The sequence below is a fragment of the Leuciscus leuciscus genome (assembly GCF_965113295.1).
Source record: "Leuciscus leuciscus genome assembly, chromosome: 6".
Classification (NCBI taxonomy): Eukaryota; Metazoa; Chordata; class Actinopteri; order Cypriniformes; family Leuciscidae; genus Leuciscus; species Leuciscus leuciscus.
In genome coordinates, this window is record NC_138730.1 from 23,809,403 (window position 1) to 23,825,990 (window position 16,588).

Here is a 16,588-nt window from a genome sequence, read left to right on the forward strand (position 1 = left end):
TATAAACTACAAGGGTGTGCCACCTGCTCTTATGCCATTCTGACAAGGCATACTCAGTGAATTGTATTACGGTACGCAGGTTAAGTGGTGTTTAAGGCACTTGCCCTGCAGCTACAAATGTGTTCTATGGCACCACAACCTGGTGACTCACTGCAACTGGCTGCGTTTCATCACGTGATGTTGACTACCGTTGAAATAACCGCAAAGATTGACCACAACCATAAACTCAATGCAGTGATTGTGCACAGACACAACATGTACCATCTTATGAGGCATAGAAGAAAAGCAACATTTAATAGGTATGTAAATCAATACACATCCTCACTCTGATAGGCAACCTCTGTTACTGCGTATAAACCCATAGACTCGCGTCTTAATGGAGCTTTGCTATGATACACTTTACAACAGTGAAAAAGAAATCTGAGAAATGCCAACGGACTCCATTAGACTGGCATGGAGCGCACCGTAGAGAACAAACACTCTGAGAGGGCCACGGACACCCCGCCTGGATAGGAATCGTAGAGAGGGACACATTAGTGTTAAATGTTTTACTTGGAAAGGCACAAACTATGATTCCCAGGTAACTTAATCTAATGCGAAAAACAATAAAAGCACAATTTTGACCGAGAGCATCACTTTTGTCCCTTTGGGAGAGACCAGCCTGCTGTATAAAATGATCCCACGTCTGCCTTTATTTCTGTTGCTTCCTGTAATTGTCAATGCCAGAAATTCCAAACGGTTTGCTTTTTCCCCTCAAAAGTGCAATTCACAGAGGAAAGATCCCATGTGTTTCTCTCCATCTCCCACAGTACCTGAGACCAGCCACTGTGCTACAACATCATCATCCACATGGACAGGGAAAAAAAAGAGTAAGTAAAAAAACAATGAAGAGAAAAAGAAACACTAAGAGTGGTTAAAAAAAAATGTTCACACATTCTACAACATGAGTAAAACTGTTCAACTCAGGGAGAGCAGATCTTCAAAACAACTTTTTAAATTACAAAAACAAAACGGAAAGACAGAATTTACATTGGTTTTTCTGATTCCTGTGTACGTTTCTCCATATATCAGTCAGCAGTCTTTCCCCACTTATTTTGATCCCATAAAACAAAACAAAAAAACAACATCATGGAGCACATCACTCACTCATCCAGCCAGTGTGTCAAAGTGAACGGATGTCTGTGTGTCTGGTTGCCTTTTAGTTTTACTCAAATAATGGTTTTGCATGTCATCTAAAATACAAGTTTAAACAGTCCATCTGGTTTAAGTCACATAACATATATCATCTTACTTCTGACCACTAGTCTCTTCTGGTTTCCCACATTGTACAAATATATTTATTTGTTCCACTGAATCGTTTCCTTACAAAGAGTGTCAGAGCCCAGAGTGCTGAGGTGTGTCCTCTGAGCGGATGCCAAAAGTGAGGCAGTGAGTTTCTGCTCTGATGTGGAGCAGAGACAGAAAGGGTTGGAGCTCCGTGTTTCAGCTCCCAAGTCCTTTGCTTTTATTTTTTTCTTTAAACGCACCAGTGACTTAACGTTTCAAAGATGTTCCTCCTCACTTGTGTCGCTGGAGCGCTTTCCTCTTCCTCCTCTTGAAAAAACAACAGCACCTGAAATGAGCAATAGAGTTAGAGACAGTTTTGCTATCTCCTCCCTTCTTTCTCAAACTTGTCACACAGTCTAGTCAAGGTTTTGTTAGGCAGAGTTCAAAGCAAATTTGTTAGCAAGAGATCAGACTGCACAATTGTGTGCAGCTACTGTACATGTGACTGGTGCTAATGTAACCAAAACATAAATACATTAATGCTATGCTTTGACCCATTGAAGCCCATGGCAACTCAAACGTTCTGACTGAAAGTGAAATATTTCAAATATAATACATTTTATTATATAAAATGAATGAATCAATAACAAATGTATTTATTTATCAATTTTAAAAAGTATTTGTTCTTTACATGTTTAAAAATTGTTAAATGTAACAAAACAAATTCATAAATTATTTTTAATATGTAAAAAAAAATTAAAGCCACTAATTTAAAAAAGGGGCAGTTCACATGATTATAAATAGAAATTATTATTATTCAAATATACTAAGTGGTTAAATTAACAAATAAATTGATTTTTAATATAGATATTTATTCATCAGTTTGAACATTTATTCATCAGTCCATTGCGGAGTATTTTCTCCTTAAAACTGCAGTTTACCAAAGACAGTCTCAAACATCTAAGACTACCTTGTAACCAATCCTGTCACGAGGGGGGCGGGCTTTAGCATATCATTAACTATTCTCTGAAGCAGGGGAGTCTAAAGAGAAGCTAGGTTATCCTGGTATATTTTTCTGTTGATATGAAAAATCGGGTACATTTAGCAATATAGCAGGTGAATTATGTATATAATGTATAGTATGATGAACTATATGCCTTTCTCCACTGGAGTTCTGAGTTGTTCAAAGCATAAGGATGCTGATTTTCAGAAGGCAGCTGTCTGACTCTGAGATGGCGAACGGGAACATGGTTTGTGTAGTATTTGCAGCACATTATTAGCTGTTTGATAACGTAGACAAGCCAAAGGTTAATCAAATTACCGTTGTCCGACATTGTAGAAAGCGATACATAAGACGCATAACCATTCTGATACATCGATTTGTAGATGAGCCTGTATAATTTGTTCTTCCACTTATGAATCAGTTTCTGGTAGCGCTGCACGATTAATCGCAATTTCCATGTAATCGCACTTAAACCGATTTGGTTTATCGCGATTTTGAAATCGCAAAGTCAAGCAACCGCATGTAAACGCTGCTCCATCTGAAAGCACAGTGAGTTTGAGTCACTTATAGCGTGCATTTGATAAAGCAACACGCGTCAAACAGCTTTCCAAACAACATTTAATAACATGCTTCTACTCCAAACTCACTTCATAACAACAGTTGAGCATCCCTCTGTGAGATGATGTGGCTTCTTACACAGTCATTAGTCATGTTTAATCAAAGCGTTTCAATCTTCTGTTTATTCAGCTACAGAGATTATGCCCGATAGGGATTTCCTGTAACGCCCGTTTCACACATACTCCGTGTGTGTGTGCAGTGCGTGCGTATGTGGTGCGGTGCGTAACTGACCCACGGCTGTACCACAAACACATACTCACTATTTTTATTTCAAATCCAGAAGTTATGCAGCAACTTTTATAAAAAAAATAATAATAATTTGTCAGCATTGCGATTCTCTTGGTACACATATACACTCTTTAATGGACTTATGCACGTTTAAACAATTTAAACAACGTAGGCCTATTATTCCATGCATTACTTCTACTTATATTAAGTTGCTCAAGCAAGTGGTCAAATATTTAACCATGTACTTATATTAAAAATCGCAAACATTTTAAATTATAACTTAAAATTGACAAAAACAGCCGACTCTCATGCCTTTTCTTTTGCATTTTAATTTTTATACAATAAATCTTGCATGTCACAAAGAACTTGTTTTTCCAACTCCACGAATGAGACAAGTGTTGTTCATTATGTCGCCTCGTTGAGGTAAATTGTAGTTTTCCTTGCTTTACCCCGGTCTTAAAGTAAAAAAAAAAGATGACTCTGAAAAAGTAGAATTAAATTAAATACATTTATGGTAAGATTACTACATTTTATTTAATTAAACGCATTATGGTGAAATGACTACATTTTCAATGTACAATCTGCATCGAACTACAATCGAACAATCTGTGTTCATTTTGACCACGAACCATGTGCTGTCACTTTAATTCAGCGCGTGCAGCACAGCAAAAATAGACTCGGTGCGGAAACGATCACTGCACTGCTATATACGCACCGCTCCTGGAACGGATCGACGGACTGCAACCGCGTGCAGTGTGAAAGCTATAACCTGTTAACATGGGTACAGAAAAAAAAAAGCAAAAATACGCACCGCATACGCACTGCAAACGGAGTATCGCCCGTTTCACACATACTCCATTTGCGCACTGTATGCGGTGCGTTTTTTTTTTTTTGCGCATGTTAATAGGTTAGAGCTTTCACACTGCGCGCGGATGCGGTCCGGATCGTTCCAGGAGCGGTGCGTATATAGCAGTGCAGCGATCGTTTCCGCACCGAGTCTATTTTTGCTGTGCTGCACGCGCTGAATTAAAGTGACAGCACATGTTTCGTGGTCAAAATGAACCCAAATTGACATGAAAATGTAGTAATCTCACCATAAATGCATTTAATTAAATACTACTATTTTTCACAGTCATCTTTTTACTTTGAAGTCGCCATGAACCTGAAGTTACAAACGACTTTTCTCCAGTGTTGTGACGTATTTCCAAGTGAAACTGAATACTGAATAGAGGGCAGGGTTTTACTTTAGCGCTCCTCTCCATCTCTCACTCATAGCAGACTAAAGCCCAATTTATACTTCTGTGTCGAACTCACGCCGTAGCTACGTCGTAGGCTGTGTGTAGCGCGCGTACCCTGACGTGCACCTCTCCAAAAATGTAACAACGCATCAACTCTACGCGGACGCAAGCGCTGTGATTGGTCTGCTAGGACCCCTCCCTCGGGTTTCACATGCTCCCTCTGCAAGTGTAATTGCGCGTCAAGGCAGACGATACAGAAGTATAAATGAAAACCAACGCGTTGCCTACAGCGCAGAGGCTCCGGCGTAGGTCCGACGCAGAAGTATAAATCAGCCTTAACGGTTTGAGGGGAGTTACCACGCCCTTGTGCCATCGCACATGACAGGAAGAGAAGAGAAGTCGTTTCAACGGGGAAGGGAAGGATAACATATTTGATTAAAGAATATAAGGGCACATGAATTTTTTTAAATAATGAAGTGCACAGATAAATCATTTGTAATACACACTACAATATTACATATAAAAATACGAATTGTAAAATTTGATTTCATGGTGACTTTAAGACCAGGGTAAAGCAAGGAAAACTACAGTTTACCTCAAGGCGATCAACGACACTCGTCTCATTCGTGGAGTTGGAAAAACAAGTTATTTGTGACATGCAAGATTTATTGTATACAGATTTAAATTATGCAAAAGAAAAGGTATCAGTCTACTGTTTTTGTCAATTTGAAGTTTTAATTTAAAATGTTTGATTTTTATGATAAAATGATTTTAAGTGCCCTACATGGTTAAAAATGTTACCACTTGTCTCCAGCAACTTAATATATAAATCTATATAGAAGTAGCATTGAATAATTCGTTGTTTAAATTGTGTTTAAACGTCTATTAAATAGTGTACATGTCTACAAAGAGAATCGCAATGCTGACAAATTTTTTAAAATAAAAGTTGTAGATAACTTCTGGATTTGAAATAAAAATAGTGAGTATGTGTTTGTGGTACAGCCGTGGGTCAGTTACGCACTGCAAACGCAGCAAATGTGAAATCACTATAGCGTGCTGCTCCTGTACCGCATACGCACTGCACATTTGGCGTGTGTGTGTGAGAGCGCCCTCTGGTGTTCAGATGGAGCAGCATTTACTACCGATATAGCCGCACTGCACGGACAAGCTGCGCATAAAATAATCGCAGCCTTTGCCAAATCGCGTGCGGTTTCGTTGCGATTAATTGTGCAGCCCTAGTTCAAACACATATGGCTGAATTAAAGCAGTGTTTCCTTGCCATCGTGTAGCATTTACTACAGTAAAGCTGACCGAGTAGATCAGGTAGTGAGTGGAAGCAGGGCTAATTAGCATATTCATGGTTCTACGAATACTAAATGAAGCAATTCAGTTCCATTCAAGCTATTTTAAGGCATAAAAAATCATTTTCACAGGAGAAAATGTTTAAATATGTAATTTAGGTGAGATTTAAAGGATAAAAGTATTGACTACAGGGGGACTTTAAATATTAAGCAAAGTCAATGAATTATTAATGCTAATAATAATTAAGTAAATGACACATTAAAGCATTAGCATGTAGCCTTCAAATATTTAATTAAGTAAACATTGTTTTAAATGGGTTAGGTGAAAAGTAATATAATGAACAACAAATAAGCACATTACACATACATTACACATACTTGTTACAGAACAAGTGGCAGGTCTGTTAGTCTGCCTTTACACTTAATGCACACATCTATTTTGACATATCAGACTTTTTTGTCTCATCTGTTGCTATGGTTATTACTGTCAATCAACACAATATTGGATTCAATCCTGCATTTAAATTGTCCCTCCTGAAACTTTGCAGTGTGTACTTAGCAGCATTAAAAATAAAACTTTCATTCAAACTGTGAATGGCTTATGTACAGATGGCAAATAAAGAGCGCTCCCTCTATAATCAAGAGCGCTATTGAGCGCGTTCTGACTAATTTCTTAAACGCCTCTTGTTGGTCATGTGCTCAACATCGACTACATCGCAAGGTTAGGTACTGCTGCTTACCAGTTGACATTCGCCTCAAACATTTGAGCAGTTAATAACATTAGCTAACTGCAGCAAGGGCCAATATGAGACTAAACATCATAATTCAAAATACTTCTCTCACGTCAAAACTCAGTGTCCCTGGACATAGCACTGCTACTAGCGTACCGGTAAACTGCTTCAGGGAGTGATAAACTCTTCATTTTCGGCTAAAGGAAAATACAAGAACTTTTTTTAATATAATTTTCCAGGACAACAACCAGATTTTCCAGGACATTTGACATTTTCCAGGACTGGAAAATTAGTCATCAATTGTCCAGGTTTTCCAGGACGCGTGGGAACCCTAAGGATGTGTCTTATGCAAACATGTACTTTTAAAAACAACTGGCAAACTTAAGACTCTTTAAATTGTCCTTACTTTGTATCATCGGCCACCTCCACCTCAGCAGGGGCAGTTATAGGGGCGTTAGAGTGTCCCGCCGTAGGATCGTCTGTATTCACTTCTCCATTGGTCGAGCTCATAACCTGAAGATTAATTTAAGGCAGCAGGCAATGTGTTTTCAATATGGACTTGCAAAGATGAGTAATAACAGAAAAACCACAGTACACAGGATTTATTTTGTCTAACTGGACCTGCATATTTAACAGTTCATGTAACTCAGATTGGGGCTATGTAACCAATTAAGGACACTTTTTTTAATAATTAACCTGTTCAAAATCAGGTTGCTTAGCACCAACCAGGACGGTTACGAAGAAAGGGGGGTGGGGGGTGGGGGTGGAGGGAGTATGTAAAATGAAAGAACCGTGCTTGGTTAGATAATGGAAATAAGCCGAAAATGAGTTTAGTTGGAATTCTTATTACACTAACATATTATAAAAGAAGAGTTACACCCTGGATAACTGTATGTACAAGAGAAAACACCCATTTGTCTTGCTTAACTACTTATATACACAATATAAGCAGTATTTTCACACTGAGGTCACTAAATGTGTGTGTCACTAGATAAGTGATGTGTGTTGGACAAGGGCGGAGAGAGGAGAGGAGACCATTTAAGAGTCTACAGCTGGAAGATGGACAGAGGTGTCTCAAGTGAGAGGACTAAAAGAAACAGAAAGACTAGAGAACAGAGAAAGGAAGAGATCGACACCAACAGCATGCAGTACTGCGCAAACACCCAGTACCTGGACAGAGCCCCCCAGCCTATCGGCCGTGAGGTGCGACCCTAGGAGCTCCCTGTTGGTCACGGGAGTGGGCTGGGACTCACTTCCTTTAGGTTCTGGAGACTGGCATGACAGCAATGGGGGGAAGGGGGTGGGAGGGTGGCAAAGGGTATAAGAGATGTTTTTGAAAGGAGGTGAGGGTGTAAAGAAAAAAGAACAGAAAGAGTTTAAAGAGGAACGCCTTCCATGCACAAGCAGACTGCTCTAGCTAACAGGATAGAGGTGGAAATAAAAGTGTGAGTGAAAAAACAAAAGCACGTGACATGCAGAGATGGAGAGGAAAGCTAAGCTCTTATCTTTCACAAACAGCTCATATAAAAACATATAATGTAACAGATTTAAAGGGACTGTGACCAAGACATGGAAATACCACCACCTAAAAGAATGGCATTCAGTGTTTGAGGAAATGACAGATCTTCAGACTAGCAAAAAACTACTCTGGCTGCAGGAAGTAGTCTAAGGTCGGTTGATGAGTGAAAACAAACATTTACCACATACTGCTGACATGGGTTAAAAGAGTCATGAAACACTGAGATAACATTTCAAAAACTACACTGCATTAAGCAATGTTTTACCACAAATAACCAAAGAAAAGGAAAAACAAAACAAAAAGGAAACTAGTACTCTGTCCCAGTCTTCCTCTTTTACATGAACAAGGAATTACCACTAAAACTGAAAGTGCAATATTCAAATATAATAAACATCACTTTAGAAAATGAAGAAATCATTGTGAAGAAATAAGTGAAATTTAAAATAAATATGTTTAAAATAGTTAAATGTAACAAAATAATGATTGAAAAAAACATTTAATGCAAATTTTTTATTTAATTTTTAAAACCAAACCACTAAATGAAAAAAGCATAGTTTACACATGATTACTAATAGAAATTATTATTAAAAAAATATTAATAGTGGTTAAATTAACAAATTATATAAATTCATTTAAAATATGGATATTTATTTGTCAGTTTGAACCTTTTTTAATTATAAAGTGGGATTCCAAGCAATGAAGCTAAAACCTTTATAATAGGTCTTTGATCATACACTATAAAATTTCAAAACAAAGAAAAAAAGAAAGAAAAAAAGAAAGAAAACGGATGTGTATTACACAAACATGTATTTTACATCGCTATCAACAGCATGAGGGTGTATCTCACCTGGTTTTTGGTCTGTGGTTGTGCTTTGTCTCTGCTGCTGGGTTGCAGAGGTGTGTCACTAGGCATGGGTCCTATTGGAGTCGGCTGCATAGACATGGATAGGAAACTCAACATCCATGTACTTGCATCATATACAAGCGGTTTATGGCACGACATCCAAACAGACTTACCAGAGGCTTACCGACCCAGTCATATTCATAGTCAAAGACATAGCCATTTCTGTCAAAGAGGTCTGTAAAGAGCTTTCTCAAGTAGTCATAATCCGGTTTTTCAAAGAAATCCAGTCTCCGCACGTAGCGCAGGTAGGTGGCCATTTCTTCTGTGAGATGAAGTCAAAGTTAAGACAATGCACCGGAGGTGAGAATGCACGAGATATGTGGCCTTTTGAAAAGAACTTGCTTACCGGGGAAACTCTCACAGAGCACTTCTATAGGGGTTGCCCTTTTGGTATCTCCAATTTTCTGATAGCGCTCCTTAAGTGTGTCAGCCTTAATGAATAAAATGGGACAGAACAAATATTAGAACATTTTGGGAATAAAAAAAATACATTTGTTGCCATCTTTTATACTAATAGTATTAGCAATTCATTTTACAGTCCATCCTGTTCTGCACAAACATACTGCATACTTACAATAACTTGGTAATAACTAGGTACTACCCATGAACCTAACTCTAAACCTAACCTTAACCCATGTAGTTATTTTATATTATTCAGTATTTTCTTGGGTAAGTACACTGCAAGTGCACATACTGTACAATACAGTGAAACCATAATAGTATTTTGAATGAATTTCCATGACCTCTCCTGTCATCCGTGATTGAAAAAAGAATTCAAAAAAGCGTATCATATAAAGACTACAAAGCTCACAAAGGAAAATCGAGAGCCAAGACTTTCAGAAAAATATAATTTTCTGCTGATATTTCCATATTTTCCATGACAGTGGGAACCATGTACTAGGCTAAATTATGATTAGCATGTGACATTTAACAGGAAGGTCACATCAATTTCAGTCTTTTTCCCCTTTAGTCTATAAAACAAGATAAAGATGTAACCAAACACATCGTGATATTTTTTTGGGTCTTCTAAATAGGTCAGCTTATCAAGGCTGTATAGCTATTGGTTATTCTGCTGACTTTTCATGATAGAGACAGATAATGGGGCCTGTCACTTTTTCAGACATTAGCTGAGTGAGATAAGACTCTCCGACCAGAAGGATACCATTAAAAAACTGTTACGAGAGTGAGAACTGAACAGAGGGGAAATTCTTACCATAGATTTGTACTTCTTATTAGTACAAAACAGCAGAGAACTGATACAATGCTTTAATCTCTCATATAAACCATAATCTGTGCTTTAAATATTTAAAGAAATGCAACAGAATAAAACAAACCACATTTTCTATAATGGTATCACACGGTCTTAGTTTTCGAAACAAACTCTTAAATCAAAATGTATGAAGGCAGCAAACATTTCTTTCACTCCACCTACTACAATACCTTTAAGCCTTGCCAGGGTAGACTGCCCCGTAGAAAGTACATAAACATATGACCCAACGCCTCCAAATCGTCCCGTCTGCTTTGCTCTACAAGAAAAAGACATGCAAAAAATTATGAAACTGCTAGATACACTGGAATCTGTCTTCAGTCAGACAAAGAGTCTTAATTCACTGAACAAATATATTTTTTTTATGCATTTTGCATAAGAATCAATACAAATCTAAGTTTTGTGGTTGAGCAAGCAGATTTGTGTCACTAACAGCTAAGCTAGGTTTTAAGACATACTTTAGTCTTTATCCCCCCATGAAATTCTAATAACCCTTCCTAAGCCCTGACAGAGCGAATCTTTCCCATGTCTCTGTGCGCGGGTCTTACCCTTCCCCAGGTGTGTGTTGATGCTCATGTAGCGAGCTGTCCCTGTTAAGCTCTTGTGCTCCCTGTAAGGGATGTGTTTTTTGGTCTCAGGGTCGATGTATTCTTTGGCAAGCCCAAAGTCGATGATGTGAATTGTATGTTGCCTCTTGGTCCCCGGCCGGCCCACCAAGAAGTTCTCAGGCTTAACATCCCTGTAGATCAGACTTCTTGTGTGCACATATTCCATCCGTGTGATCTATAATAGAGATAGAAGTCGTGTTAAAAAAATAAATCTATTAGTTTAAACACCTTTCTTTCTCTCTCATGAGTAAACGATTACACGGACCAGCTGAATTGCGATCATGAGGACGGTCTTTAGGGAAAAGGTTCTGTCACAAAGGTCAAACAGGTCCTCCAGACTGGGGCCCAGCAGCTCCAGCACCATGGCATTGTATTTCCCACAAGGCCCAAAGTAGTACACCTGAGGAACACCCTCTGAACACACACATATATAGGCAGTTAGAAAACAAATCCACAGAGTTCAGTAATATAAATACAAACTGGCAATTTAGCAGCTTTAACTTCAATGGTAAGAATGAATAAGATTACGTAAAGACAGGGAACAATAATCTTTTGTTATGTGGTGTTCGGTACTCATATTGAGGTACACTACATTTGTGTGTATAATAGACATTATGGGGCAACAGATAAAAGGTACGGACTCTCAAATCTATTAGGCGATATGTTTAACTGGAACATGCATATCACAATTCTTTTTATACGCGTTTGATTTTAATAGTGTTTGATTTTGATTATCACCGAACCTAAAGGCATAGGGATACATTCACAACCTGATTGGTATTGCCTATTTTGAGACAAAACAATGCTGTGTGCTGGGCTAAATGCGCTCGTTGTATTGTGCGTAGCCTGCATATGATAGTATTTTGACCAGCTGAGAACTCATGAAGAGCTTATAAAATGTGTAAAGGAGTCAAAACAGCGTTGGGAAACCTTCCGTCACACACACAAATGAAGATCTGCTGCGAGTGCGAGGAGACATCTCTCACTATGACGAGAAAAACCATGCTTGAGCATTCTGTCCTTTTAAGAGTCTCATCTTCCTGTTTTTGGTTTGTCTACATGTCTTTGGTCCGTGTTGCGTTCATATATTATTCGAACCGCACCAGAGTTTGTTCAGAAGCAGACCGAGACCTATCTTTTCACCGGTCTCGGCCCGCTCGTTTAGGAGCGTACCAGGGTTCAGATGGCAGCGTTCACACTTATTCAAATGAACCGCACTAACAGAGCAAACGCACCAGGGTTCATTTTAATCGAGCCAAACATGCCAAGTGTGAACACAACGCACCCTAAAAAGACCACACTGGTACACTAGTTTCCTGCACACTTTTTTGTCACGACTACAGTATGACAATGTTAAAACAATATATTTCAATAACACCTTTAATTTAAACCTCAGGAGCAGAAACACTGACATAGTGGTGGAGTTCGATTCATTTAAGCATCAGTTTTTTCACATTGTCCATTTCAATAAATAAGTGGAAAAAATCATTTATCATCACTCAATATTCACATGAAGTCTCCATGTGAATGTTTTCAGGCATTAAAATGTTTTAGAAAAAAAAAAAGGCAGCTACATTTAAATAGAAAATAATTCTTAAATCTAAATCTATATATAATATAATATATAGAATGTCTATATCTAGTATCCAACAATGGCTGTTTGGTCAAAACAATGGTTCCAAAAAACACCTCTTTAAGCCAAATTCTTTGGACCAAATTCATAATTCAGATCAGAAGTTACTCAAAATTCCTGGGACACATCTGAGTCAAAAAGGAGATTGCGCTTTTGCTGTAGCAGGGCCTAAACTTTGGAACAGTTTGCCTAAACATATTAGAGACACTGCTACTGTACAGGATTTTAAAGGACAACTTAAACATCTGTTTTCAACAGCTTTTAATCAGTCACTAAAAAAAGGTGTGACATGGTAAAGCACATTGGCCAACTTGTGTTATTTTAATTGTGCTATATAAATAAAGTTGCTATTGCTATAAACATAAATCAAATATTTTTAAAAGGCTGGATACATATCAAGATAAAAAAAATATTGATATTGAAAAGCCTTAATCTAGCCTGGTCACACTGTATCAGCACAAACAGACTGAGTAACCCTGAGTAACCACGAACACACACAAAAATTTGATTCACAATAAAACTTCAGCATAGGAATGAGTGAATATTGACATTTTTTGTTTTTCTAAAGCTCTCCTCATGAAAAATGCATAGCAGAATGAAAACAGCAAACGGCGAAAGACTAACCCTTGAGCTGCACAAAGTAATGACGAACGCGGTTGCCCAGCCCTGTTTGTTTGAACCGTGAGAGGCGTTAAAGCTTACGCTACTCATACATCCTACATCGTCAAGTGTTACTCTTTTGGTGCAAGTCGACTTGCGTATGCCCGTCTGCCGAACGCTAGTTATTTTAATCGATAAAGTTTTAAATATGGATATTTTTCTTACACGAACACATCGCTTCACTTCAGAAGGCCTTTATTACACACACACACACACACACACCCCCAGAGCAGTTTCGAGCACTTTTATCAGGGATGGATGCGCTTTGATGGACTTCCAAAAACAAAAACCCATTGACTCTCACTATAAAGCTTGGAAGAGCCATGACATTTTTTTTAATATAACTCCGATTGTATTCGTCTGAAAGAAGAATGTCATATGCACCTAGGATTGCTTCAGTGTGAGTAAATCATGTGCTACTATTCATTTTTGGGTGAACTCTCTCTTTAATGCTGGGAACAGAGATCAACAGTAGTGAGAGACGCAACGCTTCAGCCAGCAAGCCTAGGCTTTATCTGATCTGATCAAAAAACTTAATGACATTATTTTATTGATGAACACATTCTGAATAAATCATATAATTGAAAAAAGCTATGTTAACTTGTCATATCTTTGAATACAAGTTAACCTTTTTCTGTCCTGCAAGTTTTATCAAACGTTGTGTAAAAAAGACATAGCAAGTAGAGCAATCGATGCACAGGAACCACAGCCTGTGCTGATTAAATTCATCCTCTGTGCTGAAAAGAGGATGTGGACAGGATGAGCTAAAAGAAACTACCGATTGTAAATAGGATGTGAACAGCATAAGCTCTACAACAAATAGGCCTAACTGGTCTGAATATGGGTGCTAAACTGTAAGATTTAAAGTAATTAAAGGAAAATGGATAGAAGTACAGCCTGTTACTTACCCGAGTTGCCCAACTGTTTGTAAAACCTGTACTCGAGATGGAGCTGGGGTGCTCTGGATTTGATTGGCTCCTATAAAAGAGTCAAATTAAATGACAAAAACATAAGTTTTGGCGTTTCTGTAAAGTAAAAGTAAAAAGCCAGTTTTAAACATTGGTTTTAGGTTTGCATGAAAGCTGTAAACCATAGTCAGATAACTGACGTGGTCCTTATTATGGGTGTTTTGGGTTACGTATTGCAGTGGATCACTATAATCACAATAGTGACCAATGAAATTTCACAGGCAAAAAAGGTCAATAGTATAGTGATGTATGCACAACATGATGCAAAATATTTCACCCTCAAACAAAATTCCCCATTGTGTGGATCCCCATTAAAATTACTTGATTTCGACGGTGACAATTTGCAGAACAAAGGTAAATGTACCTTAACCACCTAAAGGAAGTTGCCAAAACTACTAATTACATGACTGGCTTCTATCATATTGCTCTGCATGGTAGTCATCACTAAGGGTGGTCCATTTAGTTTTTACATAAATAATGTAAGTGATAGAATGTGTACGTCCATGTTCAGTTAAGTGCAGGATCGAGTCATCTGTGGCATCAGCAGCTCTGAGCATGTGGAGAAAAGTGCAGCTAAGCAGGAGCCAGAATGGAAGAGCCAAATAAATATATAAATAAATAAAAACAGATTGCATAAAGGCCACAGGATGTATTAAATACCCAGCAGTGGAGAGTGAGAAATACAACAGTGTTACTCTTTTAACATGTATTTCCAGCACGAGTTCACACTGATAAATGGTCATATCAGGAGCAACGTCAAGACCCCTTTATTTAGTACCAGTAATTGTATAAAACAGCCTTTATGTAGCTTCCTCAGAGAGGATATTTGTCTAGTTTAACAGAATCAGTACCACAAGGAACATGTATGTATGTATCGACCTTTCATGTCACAGCAAAATGAAAACCTGAAATTGATGTAGTAGTATCTCCATGAAGCTGCGTGTTTTAACAGACCTGTACTTAACTTGCTTCACTCTTATTACAAAATGTTTAGCTACATTTCATTAAAGTGTGATTAAGGATCTCATTACAGCATGTAAAGGTGAGACCAAGGAGCTAAATGACAAAAATAAGAGTCTCACTTATGCGATCACACATTTCTTTTAAAGCAGAACAGTTGGCAACATGGAAAATGAAATAATGAGAGAAATAAATGAGACTTCTGCAATGTGGTGAGACTCAAGAGAATTTGTATATTCACAGAATACATCTTACACACGCAACACTCGAAATTGAGGCTGGCGTTGCTCACGAACAATGTGGGTGGCTACTAAAATGTCCCTAGATAATATTCTAATCACTAATTTATCTTTCCCTATATGTATTTCCGATATTCATGCTTGAAACCAAATCCAATTAAAATACTGATATGGAGGAGCAATTTTTTAATTGTTTATGCATGGCTTGCATAGCAACAAACCAACAAAAAAGTGAATGTCCTTCTAAATGAGAACAGGCACCATTTCCACACTGTGACTGACCAATCATAAAATTGGGGTCTGTAAGATTTTGTAATGATTTGAAAGGAGGATCTAATGCTCACAATTGCTGCATTTGCAGTAAAAACTGAGAATAGCTTTTTAAGTTCTAAATATAGTTTAAAATGTAATTTATTCCTGTGATGGCAAATCTGAATTTTCAGCATCATTACTCGGGTCTTCAGTGTCACATGATCCTTTAGAAATCATTCTAATATGCTGATTTACTGCTCAAGGAAAAAAATGTTTGTAGAACATATATATATATATATTCTCATAACATTCTATTTTGGTGTTTATTAAAAGTAATTGTTTTACGGCTTTCAGCTACCAATAGGAGTGCATTACTCTCACCTCTTTTTAACAAATTCTAAAGACTTTCCCTCCAAAATAAATTAAAAAAGATCTAAAGATCATGTCTGATCTTGCCAATCGCTGATCAGACAATCAGAAATGGGAGAAATACATCTTGCAGCATAAAAGTATGTTTTACCACACTGAACCCGCCAACACATCTCAAAGGATTCCTGTTCAGCACTTCATGTTTTTACATGAATATGCTTATTTGCAAGTTCACGCACTTGTAAAATAAGTGGCAGAGAAATATCCATCTTGAAGAGTCAATCTTTTGTTAAATAACAGTCTATTCCCAACCACAAGAAAATAATTGTATTGTGGAAAAAAAACCTGTGACATTCTGCATATTTGTATGCAGATACATCTTTTGTAGAATGAAAAGTATTTGTAGAAGACTGCAGTGTCTGTTCTTTTGTTCATTTAGTTCCAGTAAAAGGTGTATGACTGTTGTCTCCAGTACAAGTAATTACATGGTAATGAGTGTGTGTAAAAAAGGTATTTTTTTACAGAAGGAACTGGGTGAACAAAGGAGAACAAGCACTGCATAATCTAATATGGTTGGTTAAGTGTTATGAACTACTGTGTTTTATTTATTTTTTGGAGCTGTTTAACAGCACACACACACACACACTGGATGTGGAAAATGGGCAATACATTTCTATCTGGATCATTTAGATCGGTCGTGGGCCCTGCGTCTCATCTGGTTGCCCGTTGATGGCAACATTGCTCAAAAAGTTGCCCTGTGTATCATCACCTTAAAGGCAGCAGTGGAAGTTCAGGGTTTAGAATTAATTCCAAATAATCAACAC

At 37.7% G+C, this 16,588-nt stretch overlaps 1 protein-coding gene across 3 annotated transcripts; it reads right to left on the reverse strand.

Annotated features, from left to right (window-relative positions):
• Positions 1 to 258: 258 nt before the first annotated feature.
• Positions 259 to 16,571, reverse strand: csnk1g2a (casein kinase 1, gamma 2a). Of its 3 annotated transcripts, none has more exons than XM_082171783.1 (9): positions 13,885 to 16,571; positions 10,949 to 11,097; positions 10,624 to 10,858; positions 10,249 to 10,334; positions 9,155 to 9,239; positions 8,922 to 9,067; positions 8,752 to 8,835; positions 6,792 to 6,898; positions 259 to 1,612 (listed from the first exon to the last, which is right to left on the reverse strand). In XM_082171783.1, the coding sequence occupies exons 2-9, from the start codon at positions 11,045 to 11,047 to the stop codon at positions 1,558 to 1,560; spliced, it is 897 nt and encodes a 298-aa protein (XP_082027909.1). In that variant the 5' UTR covers positions 11,048 to 11,097; positions 13,885 to 16,571; the 3' UTR covers positions 259 to 1,557. The 3 variants fall into 3 exon arrangements, with proteins under 3 accessions (XP_082027909.1, XP_082027908.1, XP_082027910.1); XM_082171782.1 differs by having other exon boundaries at positions 8,922 to 9,070; positions 13,885 to 16,570; XM_082171784.1 differs by lacking the exon at positions 13,885 to 16,571 and adding an exon at positions 7,556 to 7,657.
• Between the last annotated feature and the right edge of the window lie 17 nt (positions 16,572 to 16,588).

Bases quoted from the DNA above. Each gene is read 5' to 3' on its own strand.
- csnk1g2a (XM_082171784.1), bottom strand. From the start codon at position 11,047: ATGGTGCTGGAGCTGCTGGGCCCCAGTCTGGAGGACCTGTTTGACCTT. The intron at 7,658-8,751 runs GTGAGATACACC...CTGTCATGCCAG, and splicing joins AACCACAGACCAAAAACCAG to TCTCCAGAACCTAAAGGAAG. The intron at 6,899-7,555 runs GTACTGGGTGTT...ATTAATCTTCAG, and splicing joins GGCTGGGGGGCTCTGTCCAG to GTTATGAGCTCGACCAATGG.